Genomic DNA, 12,109 nt, shown 5'->3' with positions numbered 1-12,109 from the left:
CTTGTTAATTTTAAATGGTATTATTGTACGTCAATAATTATTGGTTTATTTGTCGAATTATCGTAAATATACTACATAGTACCTGTCTAAACTAAAATGGATTTAATACTAAAAAAGAATAAGGGATTCAATAAATTTCTAAAAATGTGTAATGGTGAATATAAAACGGAAGAAAAAGATGTTAATATTACTTTAAATCCGGTACAACGTACAAAGCACGTCATAAATATACTCTAACAACATTGTGTGATGTAGAAAGGAGTTTTAGTCAATATAAATCTTCAATTTAATCAACGGTCGTTCACATTTGAAAATTTAACAATAGCATGTAACAATATTAACTAATATAAAAAAAAATTGTTTTTGCATATTTTTGTAAATAAAATGCATATTTTACAATTTTTTACTGAATAGAAATCCTAGTTCTAACGATAACGATCAACGACTCACTTTTAGTTTTTTCGATTACTAATGAAATTTTAATTCTCTGTTTATTAGGATTAGGAATCTTGCATTACATTTTTTAACATTTTTAATCATTCAATAAATTTTTATCGTAATTTATAAAAAAAAATAGAACATTTTCAATTGTTGAATTATCTAAAAAAAAATAATAAAAAAATAATTAAATAATTCAAAAAGTCAATATCTTTTGAAAATTTTACATTATAGGTATAAAAAATGATTATAAAAAATAACATAATTAAATTTTCATGTTTTACAGTTATTCGTTTACAAATTATAACAAATTAAAGAAGAAATAAATATTATCATTTTATTAACTACACTTACCGTGTACGGTGTACACCTTAGATCATATTATATAGAATATGATCTAAAGTGTATATACACACACACATACCATTGTCACGAATCCCGGAATAAAAATCCCCAGGAAAAAATAACCTCCACATGTCTGTTATCGCGTGACCCCGCGGTTTGACTGCTTAAAAACTGAATTATGATAACAACCAATTCGCAATTTTTAAGAAATAAGGATGTTAGGTATTTACTATTTACATCAGACATATAAATTAATTATATTAATTTTTAAATTAAATTTATATGTATGATTTACAACGAACATGTTTATTATTTATGTTCTACGTTATTTTGTATAAAGATAATAAATATCAATGATGATAAAATTAAAGTGTTTTTCAACTGTTTGTAAACCGAGTGCATGATGTATTTGTTGGATTGCTTGTTGAATTTCATTCGTCGAATTCTAGACACGATATTCGCCAGGCGCATCACGAATTCGCTATTGATATTTGTTAAGACTAATACCGGTACTGTTGTACCTGTGGGACTGGATCCGAAATGGGAAGTCCGAGACATCAAAGAGTTTGTCGCCCCCAAGTTGGGAATGACTCCTGAAGAGGTTTGCTTGCTTACTCATTAGTTATTGATAATCTATGCGTTATGCATATCCTATTTTTTTATTTAACTCACGGATTATGCTATTGCTCATAGTTGATAATTATATTTGCCGGCAAAGAATTGCAAGACTCAGAATTATTGGAAGAATATAATCTAGCAGAACAGACTGTGTTACATGCTGTTAAGTCGAGACATAGGTCATTTGAACGCAAGCCACGTGTTTCCACATGTATCGAAGAAGACGAAGAATTTGATGACACAAAACGTGCAGCTGTAAACTTTTATGTATACTGCACGTCACCTTGTGCCAATACAACTGTTGGCAAAATCCGTGTAAGATGCTTCAAATGTAAGAGTGGTGCATTTACCGTTGACGGTGATCCAAAAAACTGGAATGATGTGCTCAAACCTAAAAGAATTACTGGACATTGTGAGATAAATCAATGTACAGTATGTATTTTCAAATTTAATTTGATGCCATTGATTTGTTATTATTTTGTAATTGTTTTGTAATTGTTCATTTTTCTAAGGATGGAGAGGTTGGATGGTCAGAATTTTATTTCAAATGTTCTGAACATGTTACCAAAGGTGAAAATGATGAAGCAATTGCACTACATTTGATTAGAAATAACTTACATGATATCCAATGTCTAGCTTGTACTGATGTTAGGTAATAATGTAATATTACTTTAATATTTTTATGGTTATGTCCCAATATATATTTTTATAGATCAAAAGTATTTGTATATCCATGTGATGATGGACATGTAACCTGCTTAGAATGTTTTTGTGAATATGCAGTTAGCCGACTACGAGAAAGAAGATTCATTTTTGATTATAATCTTGGTTACACATTACCATGTCCAGCTGGTTGCCTTAACAGTTTAATTAACCAACCCTATCATTTTAAAGTGTTAAGTAAAGATCATGTAAGTATCATTAAGTATGAGAGTTAATCTTGTTTGATAATATCCAAACAGTCATGTATCTATAATTAATAATAATGTTATATTTTTTACGGTATTATATTAAATAAAAAATAACAAATCATTAACTTCTACTATATTTGTAGTTTAGCCATTGACATCCATAAAATATAAATACGCTGTTATTATGTTATATTAATTTCTACAGTTTTTACATATTTATTAGTTTGAAATGTATGAAAGGTTTGCAACTGAAGAATATGTACTTAATAATGGTGGTGTGTTATGTCCTCAACCTAATTGCGGTGCAGGTATACTTGTTGATGATGATTGTGACAAAGTATCGTGTATTAATGGATGTGGGGTAATACTGTTTAAAAGAATTTTTATTTCGAAAAGATTCTAAAGCAAATTATTTTCTAATTTTTAGTATGTGTTTTGTAAGAAATGTCTCCAAGGTTATCACATTGGTGAATGTTTACCAAGAGAAGAGCAATTAGTTATTGATATAGCTGGTTATTCAGTTGACCCTAAATTAGTGTCACAGGTATGAAATATTGATTATTAATAATATTATCTAATATGTACTTGGACTGGGATAAAAAAAACCGGGACTTGGTCTGTTTTTGTGCAGTTGGTTTTTGATTACTCTGAGACTAGTAAAGACATTCATTCAGTTATGCTTGAAAAAGTTTTTTTGACAATGCCTTTTTGTGCACTACTAGTTATTTTGTTATTCCAACTTGGATATACGTAATAAAAATTAAATTATGTTGTAAACATTTTAGTCTAAATGGGATGATGCAAGTAAAGTCAAGATCAAAGTATCTACAAAACCTTGTCCAAAATGCCGTACGGCCACTGAGCGAGATGGTAATTATTATTGAGTATTTTATATGTCTTATTGTTTACTTTATTATTTTTAAGGAGGTTGTATGCACATGGTATGTACTCGATGTTCATTTCCATGGTGTTGGTTGTGTCAAACAGAATGGACAAGGGAGTGTATGGGTAGCCACTGGTTCAGTTAAAATATTATATTCAGTTTTTCAGTATTTATATAAATGTCTACTGCATATTTAACTTAATTATCATATATTTTTATTTTTTGTAATAAAGTATTATTTTCATATTTACTCCTATAGTCCTAACTTTTTTTTCTTTATATACAAACACATTGTTAAATTACCATTTTTCAGACTATTAAAAATAATATGACAGTTTGATAGTTAAAAAGAATAATAAACTACAACTACGGTTGTACTTGAAAAGATTATTTAAAATATGTAATTTAAAAAGACAATGGTATTAGAAATTAAAAAAATACTACAATGAATAAAAAATTACTACAGATAAAAATAAAGTTTTTTTTTTTTTACAAAAACAAATTAATAAAATATCAAGTCAAGTTTTATTAATTAAATTCTTAAAATCTGTATTTTTTTTATAATCTATGAATAAAAGTAGATAAAAATAACCACAATAAAAATAAAATCATGTAGGTATTTAAAATAAAAATATAATATTTTATATTTTTATGAATCGTATAGGGTGACTACAACAATAATTATAAGAAACAAAAACTAATATGTTAGAATAAAAAATGTTTTTGGCTTAGTTTCCATTTATTGTTTTATCTGAAAAAAAGATAAAAAGTACTTTAATATGGTGATGACTGATGAGATGTGTTATAAATACAAGTTATATAGATTTAGTTATAAAAAAATTTTCTGTTCCAAAACTTGATAACAATTATACAATACAGACATATTAACCAGAATGCTTTATAAGTATTTAATAACTTCCATAATATTATTAAATATGAAATATATATTGTTATCAATAATCCAGTAATAATACATGGAGTTAGAGATAAAATATAATACATTTTGCACATGTATTTTTACAGGCCAAAAGATAATTATTTATTTTAAGTTTAAATATGTAATCATATATAATAGGTAATACAGAAAAAATAAAAGATGACATATATGTCTTGATTATATATTATACAGTGAAAATTCTGTAAAGAAACTTGTTACAACGAAAAAATCTATGTAACGTAAATAACACATTATAATGATTGGTTTGATTTATAACCTATACTTATTATACTTTTTATATCCTCTATTACAAAACTCTATAGCGAAAGAAATCTCTTGGTTCTTTCGAATTTATAATAGAGAGTTTTCACTGCAATAAATTATAAAAACTTAATGGTTTTTATCATTAAAATATAATTACCTTACTCTTGTTTCTGTAGCCACCCATCATCAATTAGCTGCTTCACAAGCGTCTACCCAATCATTATATATGTCGACTGGTTCTGATAAAAAGCTTGTAGTCGTTTGAAACGACTCAAGGCAAACACGACAATACACTTTTCCCACGTTTCGACTTTTGTCCCTGTACAATAAAAAAAGTTATTAGTTTAAAATTGTGTACGAATATAAATGTTTGGTAAAAACAGATTCAGATTGCACTAAATTACAATATGTATGACAACTCATAATAATAATTAAGTTTTTAATTCCCACACACCTTAGAACCAATTGACGATTAATGATAATACTTACATTTTGACTTCGCAAGATTTTTCGTGATTGCAAAACGGACAGTTGAACTGTGTGTCTAGAGGTTCTATGGCTTTCCTTTTCGCGGGCGGCTTTCTTTTACTTTTCCTACGACCCATCGCACTGAGTGACTGGATAAGTGGTCAACACAATTCACTAAAACTATTTCGCTAAGAGAACTTTAAATTTCGTTGTATTGCAAACAGAATGTTTATAAAAAAAAAAATTGAAAATTATCTTTGTGCACTAAGAAATAATTTTATCTCTATTACTCCTCAGTTTTTATTTTTTTAACGCATCGACATGATTGAAAATTGATTAATATTCAATTAGAATTTGGGATAGAATGTAAACAGTAAAAACGTCTAGACAAAACAGATTGGAAAAGATCTTTAAATAAAGAAATACTATTCCTTATTAGTCATTATATAGTATATAGTCACTAATACATTTATTAACGTAGTTGTAGCTGAAATTAGACCTGCTAAAGTCTAGAACCAAAAGACAAAAATCCAGACAATTCTTTTTAATCGTTTCACAAGTTTATGTCATATCCTCAATGGAATTAGGTGGGTATTGCATAAAAAATAATTAACAATTGAATGCCGGCGGTTGATAAACGTTACAGTGTGTACAACACATAAGAGTTATGTATACGGTCCAAAATGTTGATATTCGATTTAAAAAAACCTTGGCCCATTAAATTTAATCTATTTAGTATTTTGTATTAAAATTTACAGCTATAGCGTAGCGTAACGGTCTTATCTTCTAAAACTACGGGTAAGAATACAAAACTAAGTACTAGAAATCTCAAGACTTCAATTGAAAAATCATAAATATTTAATTTAGTATTTTACCCCAGTCGTCCAACCTTTTACGGTTTTCCTAACCCATAAGAAAACTCATAAGAATATTTTTTTAAATTTTTAAATCGTTTAATAATTTTATAATAAAATTTGAATTTTAAAATAAATAAATAAAATTTAAAAGTACAAAACTGGAATGTGATATTTATATCTCCCTCCTATTTCATTGGCTCTTAGGAGATTTAATCTGTGCTATTATCACAAGTGAAGAACTACCCCACGCTTAGAGTAGATAATATTATTTATTCACAGCCGTGTTAGATACTTGAACTTATAGACCTTATACCAAGGTTATGTTAGGTTAGGTTAGGTATATTAGTATAAGGTCTATGCATGAACTAAGATTATCTGAGATACCATTATTATCAGATAACGAAGCAACCTAGCGTCCCAGTCAACGATTAAAGATATACAGGTTGCATATCGCCCCATAATAAACGGCTCTCAGATTGATTTACAAAGTGACTATATACAACAGCTGAAAAAAATAACTATTAGCGCCCATGTGACAACATTTAAATCTAACATAGAAATAAAATATGATTGAATGGTCATTTTACAATAAATTGTCGTTATTTACTGTTTATTAATTATTTTTATAATAATATTATGAAATATTATTCAATTATCATCATTGATAATTATTAATTGTTCAAATAAAACATTTATAATATGGAATATTTCCGCTCGGAGCGCTACACTTTATTTATTGCAATAATCATTTCGTATATCACCTTAGCAGTAGTTGATGTGCAACCTGTATATTTTTAATCGTGATCCCAGCCACAGAGTATTATCACAGAATCATCTGTGGTATTATTCTATGGTCCCAGTTAAGATCCATTTACCATAGTTAATTAGTTGTTAGATGATATGTATTTGATGTTCCTACTTAATACTTATATTAATTTATTATATGTCCATGATATTATTCTTTAATAATGATAGCCGATAGGTACCAAACATTTAATATATTATAATCTAATAACTACCTATTAACTAATTAGACTAATTAAGAATAATTTTAACTTCTATGACTGCATTTTATTTATTGTTCGTATTCTCTTATTTCTCATTAATTCTTCATAATTAGTGAGTAAATTTAAATTATTACATTATACATTTTACATGGAGAAGACATCAGATACAATAGTTAAAGAGTTATTCAACTCTTTGGAGCAGAAAATGCCTTGTGTTCCTGATACAGAAGTTACGTCCACTTACTCGGTGCCAGAATCCATTAAGAAACACAAGCGACATGATAAATCAAAAAAAAAACATAAAAAACACAAGAAAAAATCAAAGAAATCCAAAAAGAAAAAACGACATGATAAATCTAATTCACCTGATGATTGCATAGAACTGAAACTCAAAAAAAATAAGCTAGAAGAAGCCAAATCTGGTATGTCAGTATCATTAGATGTGATCATGGAAACAATTGTGAGTACGGCTAATGAAAAAAGTGAGGAGGTCAAAGACATTAAATACAATGAAAATGAGCTCTGTCATCATACAATTAATTTAATAGATACAAATAAAGTACAGACACCAGAAAATGATTCAAATCAATTAAGTAAATAGTGATATTCTGATATATATTTAACTAAACGCGTATAATTTTGTATACATAATTTATTTTTCATGTTTTCAGAACATAATACTATTGGATTAAATAATGGAAAAATCATCATTAAAGATTTAAAAGAGAGCCGTTTATACCATGAATTAGTTCTTAAAGTTCAAGAAAAAGAAAGATTGAAAACCGAAAAATGTAAAAATAGTGAATCTAGTAGTTTAGACAAAAAGAAAAAAAAAGGTAAGTATTATTAAATACATTTAATTGTAGTTTAAATATATAATAATGGTTAATATAAATAACTATATATTAATTATTACTTGAACTTCTATTATACCTAAAACAAATAATATTTACAGAAAAGCATAAATCAAAAAAAAAGAAAAGATCAAGAAGTAGAAATAGATCAAGTACTCCAAAACGACTTAAGAAGTATAGTCGATCTCGTTCAAATAGCAAAGATAAGTAAGTATTATTCATGATAATAAAAAATATTCTATTTCTTCATTAAACATGGTTTTGACGAACTTTGATTCTCATTTAATTTTATCTTCTTAAATGCAATTATATATTATAATGTATAATATTTAAGATACTTTTATAAGTATTGATATATTTGTGTTCAATATTGTTTTAGGTATTTGAGACACGATGACTTTAAAAGTCATCAAACTAATTCAAGGAACCAAAGTGACACTAGTATTAAGTGTAAAAATAATGATAGTGATATTAAATCAAAAGAAAAAAGCAATCATCATAAAAGATCTATAACACCAGATAAATACTCAAAATCAATTATATGTTCAAGATCGAGGGATAGTAAAAAGTCAAAGAGATCAGAAGATTATTATAGAACAAGAAAACAATCGAGGTCTAGAGAAACATCTAGGAGTAGACATAGATCTCCTTCTTGGTAAGGATATTCATTTTTATTTGTTATTTATTTTTAAATGTTTGCGAGATTTTTTTTTTCAGTGAAAAAATTGATAAAAAAAAGTTATTTAAAATAGCTCGTAAAAATGCCTTGTCCCTAGTACAACAAGGTGTATTACCAGTGGGAAGTGTAAAAAAGGATACTTTAGCCAATGTACCCACTAAAACTGTTGATGAATTAACAGGTAATACACATTCAAAGTATTTCACTATATAAATTTAAAATGTAACCTTGTTATTAACATTTAACATAATTCTGTTTAGTTATTTCCACAAATACTATAATTGTACAGAAATGTTAAATCAGAACTTAAAATGATCATAAATATTAATTTTGTTAATTTAGTAACATCATGATTATGATATTGTTTAAATCATTACTAATTATGACCTTATGAGTAATATTTGCATATGAAATATTATAATAATATTATATATGTTATCATACAGCTTGTTTGTTTAAGATTTTTGTCGTAAACTTTCAAAAAAAGATAAGGATCATGATGATGATACTTCTTATTCTTCTTCTGATGATGAATTCAAACAACCTTTCCACCATCCATTTTTGGTCAAGGAAAGACCTAATATAGTCATGAATATTAGAGTAAATAAATCTCAATGCTATTATTAAAGTTTTCATTAAAATTTCATTCAATCATATAAGTTTATAATTAAACCCATATTTTTAGAACGCGACTCAATTACCAGTTAAATCCTTTCAAGAAAAAACTATTGGGCAAGATATATTGAGACAACAGTTTCCTGTATCCAGTGGCCAAACTCATAGTTTGGCTCTTACTGAATGGATGCCCATAGGTCCTGAGGAATCTGCAAAATTAAATAAAATACTTAGACCTGATGAAGGAAACAAACTTTCTAACAAGTCACATCATATTCAACAGGCTCCAAAAGTTGTTCCTGTATGATCTTATAATACTACTATAGTTGTATAATATAATTTACAAAAACTGTCTTATTCAGGTGGAACCCATTATTCAGCCTGTTTCTAGTCCAACCAATGCTATAGTGCCTATGGATTATCAGTATGTGTCTCCTGCTATAGAAACTCCAGCATTCATACCTTATGTAAATGAGAATATTAAATAAATGTCTGAATGAAAATTAAACTATAGGTATAAATTTATGTTTAATGTTCTAGGCGCATGGTAATTATTCATTGTTGTCATTCGAAACTGGACAGTTCACTGGTCATACTGGTGCTAAAGTACTAACCCCTGCAGAACTTTCTGCTGGATTTCAAACCTGGGTGAAAAAGGTAAAATGTATAGGAACTTTATACTCTGATTTTTCTTTTCATTTTTTTAAATATATAGTTGGTATAACACATTTTTACACTATATATTGTTTTCTTCAAATTCGATATTGACAATTTTCATTGGGCTTTCAAACACTTGGAAATATTACCGTAACTTTTAAGGTAATAAAAATGATTATTGAAAAAGACAAATAAAACATTTGTTTACAACTTAAAAATACATTACATTTTAATCATTTTTTTAAATACAGTGTGTTGATTGTTGGTTACTGAGAACCTACTCAATTCAAACAAAATAAATTCATTGTGCATTTAATAATAAATTTAGTTTTTGAACTTGTAAGAAAAAGTCTTGCTGTAATAATTAAATGTATAATTGAATAATTTAAAATGAATATTTTACATATTTTATGATATCAATATATTTTTTTTAAACTGTATGTTTATCTAGCAATTGCTGCATTGCTAAATAAACATGCATATTAAGTGCACGAAAGCCAAATGGAAATCTGTTACAGGCAGTATTACTTGTGTTTAACATATTTAAGCGCTATATCAACAACATCACAATCGAACGACGGTTCGTCTGCTGAACATTCATGGGATATCTGATGCAGCCCCCTGGTAATTTTAATAGATACTTAAATGTATGCATTTAACAGTGTATACATTTACAGTATTTAGTTAAATTTTATTTTAAAGTGGAAACAAACATTTGAAAATACTTAACATGTATTTTGTAAGTATTAAAGTTAATAAATGAAAATACATCATAATATGGATTTCAATGATCATCTAGTTCAACACAGATATTTTTTTACCGAAAGCAACACGGCTGTAAAATAATTTTTATTTATACAATATACTATACAAATATTTTATGTTTGATACTTAATGCTCAATATAATTAATTTATAATTGTAGGATCAGCTGAAAAATTCTGCTCCTGTAAATAGTGGTATTGGGATTCATTTGTTACAAAAAATGGGATGGAAACCAGGCGAAGGTCTTGGAAAGAATCAATCTGGATCTTTAGAACCACTTTTATTAGATGTCAAAATGGATAAAAGAGGTGTAAAAAAAGTTTTAAATGTTGGTATTAGTATACATTATTTAACTATCTGTGTTAATAGGGCTAGTAGCTGAAGAAGAACTCCAAGGAAATCGTACAAAAAAATTTTCAAAAAAAGCAGTACTACCCACGTTGTCACTTGAAGGTAAATTGTTCAAACAGAATAAACAAACAATGAAGTAGCAACTTTATTTAATTAAAATAATATATTATTTTAGGAAAACATCCAGTTTCATTATTAAATGAATTTTGTGCTAAACGTAAGTGGGACATACCCAAGTTTAATACTCTAGACGAATCTGGTCCTAGTCATAGAAAAACATTTATTATGACTGTAAGTATTCAAAATGTTCATAAAAATATTTTATTAATTACTTTTATTTTATATAGGTAGTTGTGAATGGAGTGCAATATTGTTCGTCAAGGTGTCAAACAAAAAAAATGGCTAAAATGGAAGCTGCTAAAGAATGTTTAAAAGAAATTGGATTACTAAATTGAATTAAAATGTTTTCATGAAATAAATGATTTTTTAAATGTTAAATAAATTTCTGGTTAAATTATTATAATCACACTAAATATGACCTATTTTAGATTCTGAACGGAATGATGATGTACTGATTTTACAGTGATATGTTTTTTTTTTTTATATATAATTTGAACATTATACCTTTTTTTTAGATAAATTTAGAGGTATCTATTTTTTTTTTAAGACAGTATAATTTTTTTCTTTACTATTCACAACTTGTTTAATAAGAAAAGAAAATTGGTAAGTATGTTGTTTAATAAATTGTTAAAAAATCTTATGACAATTGTTAATTTAGAAGCAGTATCTACATCCTTTTCTATATTATAAGAAAAATTACAAATATAACAGTGAAGTTGTAGCAAACTTGTAGAATATCTTTGTAATGATATGCACTCATATCATAATTATAATAATTTCATAGAAGTTTAAATATAATAAGTTTAATTAGTAATGACAGAGTTGCTGCGCGTGGATAACAGTTAATGTCAATTTTCTTTTATTAGTGATGAAAGGGACGATTTACAGTATTAGGTCACATTGAAACTCCATGTGTCTGTGACAATAAAAAGCAGAACGTGCTACATTTCTCGTGTGCCGACAGAGACAAGGGATGGCCCAATGAGAGTCTCCAAGCCCGGATTAAGGGGCGGCCATGGCCCCCGGGCCTCGATAGTTGGAATTTATTTAGGAGCCTCAGATTTGTCTAATACTTTTTTCGTTATAGGCTATAATATTGCATAAATCACCTAAAACAAAAAAAATTACGACAAAATAATTGTCAATTATGCAAATTAACCACTTGTAAGTTAAAAGCAGTTAGTGTTTTTGGATTTCTACAATGTATATTCAATTTTTTTAGTGGATCTACTCATAGATGGGATATTTTGATCAACAATTTAAATAAAAATATGAAAGGATGATTGCTTGTACTGAAATCTCTTAGTCAAACTAGATGGTCATGTCACTCGGATTCTTGTC

The 12,109-nt window shown here is 27.3% G+C and overlaps 3 protein-coding genes across 8 annotated transcripts; 2 read left to right on the top strand and 1 right to left on the bottom strand.

Annotated features, from left to right (window-relative positions):
- The first annotated feature begins 1,044 nt into the window (after nucleotides 1-1,044).
- LOC113553168 (E3 ubiquitin-protein ligase parkin) lies at nucleotides 1,045-3,445 on the top strand. Its single transcript, XM_026956347.1, has 8 exons — nucleotides 1,045-1,384; nucleotides 1,477-1,833; nucleotides 1,914-2,053; nucleotides 2,114-2,312; nucleotides 2,536-2,673; nucleotides 2,740-2,856; nucleotides 3,098-3,182; nucleotides 3,237-3,445. The coding sequence occupies exons 1-8, from the start codon at nucleotides 1,184-1,186 to the stop codon at nucleotides 3,338-3,340; spliced, it is 1,341 nt and encodes a 446-aa protein (XP_026812148.1). The 5' UTR covers nucleotides 1,045-1,183; the 3' UTR covers nucleotides 3,341-3,445.
- Nucleotides 3,446-3,883: 438 nt separating this feature from the next.
- LOC113553661 (transcription elongation factor 1 homolog) lies at nucleotides 3,884-5,705 on the bottom strand. 2 transcript variants are annotated; one of them, XM_026957121.1, is made up of 3 exons: nucleotides 4,886-5,705; nucleotides 4,559-4,715; nucleotides 3,884-3,946 (listed from the first exon to the last, which is right to left on the bottom strand). In XM_026957121.1, exons 1-2 carry the CDS (start codon nucleotides 4,999-5,001, stop codon nucleotides 4,583-4,585), a joined length of 249 nt encoding a protein of 82 aa, XP_026812922.1. In that variant the 5' UTR covers nucleotides 5,002-5,705; the 3' UTR covers nucleotides 3,884-3,946; nucleotides 4,559-4,582. The 2 variants fall into 2 exon arrangements, with proteins under 2 accessions (XP_026812922.1, XP_026812921.1); XM_026957120.1 differs by having other exon boundaries at nucleotides 3,886-3,946; nucleotides 4,554-4,715; nucleotides 4,886-5,699.
- A 775-nt stretch (nucleotides 5,706-6,480) lies between these two features.
- On the top strand, nucleotides 6,481-11,240 carry LOC113551931 (protein SON). Of its 5 annotated transcripts, none has more exons than XM_026954515.1 (14): nucleotides 6,481-6,703; nucleotides 6,886-7,321; nucleotides 7,400-7,564; nucleotides 7,684-7,789; nucleotides 7,962-8,237; nucleotides 8,300-8,442; nucleotides 8,722-8,861; nucleotides 8,947-9,177; nucleotides 9,239-9,343; nucleotides 9,417-9,533; nucleotides 10,458-10,605; nucleotides 10,667-10,750; nucleotides 10,824-10,939; nucleotides 10,996-11,240. In XM_026954515.1, exons 2-14 carry the CDS (start codon nucleotides 6,934-6,936, stop codon nucleotides 11,101-11,103), a joined length of 2,127 nt encoding a protein of 708 aa, XP_026810316.1. In that variant the 5' UTR covers nucleotides 6,481-6,703; nucleotides 6,886-6,933; the 3' UTR covers nucleotides 11,104-11,240. The 5 variants fall into 5 exon arrangements, 4 of the variants coding, with proteins under 4 accessions (XP_026810316.1, XP_026810318.1, XP_026810315.1 ...); XM_026954516.1 differs by lacking the exon at nucleotides 6,481-6,703 and adding an exon at nucleotides 6,782-6,801; XM_026954514.1 differs by lacking the exon at nucleotides 6,481-6,703 and having other exon boundaries at nucleotides 6,718-7,321.
- Nucleotides 11,241-12,109: the final 869 nt, after the last annotated feature.

The sequence above is a fragment of the Rhopalosiphum maidis genome, chromosome 2, assembly GCF_003676215.2.
Source record: "Rhopalosiphum maidis isolate BTI-1 chromosome 2, ASM367621v3, whole genome shotgun sequence".
In the NCBI taxonomy this organism is placed as follows: Eukaryota; Metazoa; Arthropoda; class Insecta; order Hemiptera; family Aphididae; genus Rhopalosiphum; species Rhopalosiphum maidis.
Note: the sequence above shows the minus strand (reverse complement) of the source record. Positions and strands in the feature narration are given on the sequence as shown.

Coding starts and splice junctions, on each gene's coding strand:
- LOC113553168 (XM_026956347.1), top strand. CDS start 1,184: ATGATGTATTTGTTGGATTGCTTGTTGAATTTCATTCGTCGAATTCTA. Junction 1,834..1,913: donor GTGAGATAAATCAATGTACA/GTATGTATTTTC, acceptor CATTTTTCTAAG/GATGGAGAGGTTGGATGGTC. Junction 2,313..2,535: donor AAGTGTTAAGTAAAGATCAT/GTAAGTATCATT, acceptor CATATTTATTAG/TTTGAAATGTATGAAAGGTT.
- LOC113553661 (XM_026957121.1), bottom strand. CDS start 5,001: ATGGGTCGTAGGAAAAGTAAAAGAAAGCCGCCCGCGAAAAGGAAAGCC. Junction 4,716..4,885: donor AAATCTTGCGAAGTCAAAAT/GTAAGTATTATC, acceptor TTTATTGTACAG/GGACAAAAGTCGAAACGTGG.
- LOC113551931 (XM_026954514.1), top strand. CDS start 6,877: ATGGAGAAGACATCAGATACAATAGTTAAAGAGTTATTCAACTCTTTG. Junction 7,790..7,961: donor CGTTCAAATAGCAAAGATAA/GTAAGTATTATT, acceptor ATATTGTTTTAG/GTATTTGAGACACGATGACT. Junction 9,344..9,416: donor CTCCAGCATTCATACCTTAT/GTAAATGAGAAT, acceptor TTAATGTTCTAG/GCGCATGGTAATTATTCATT.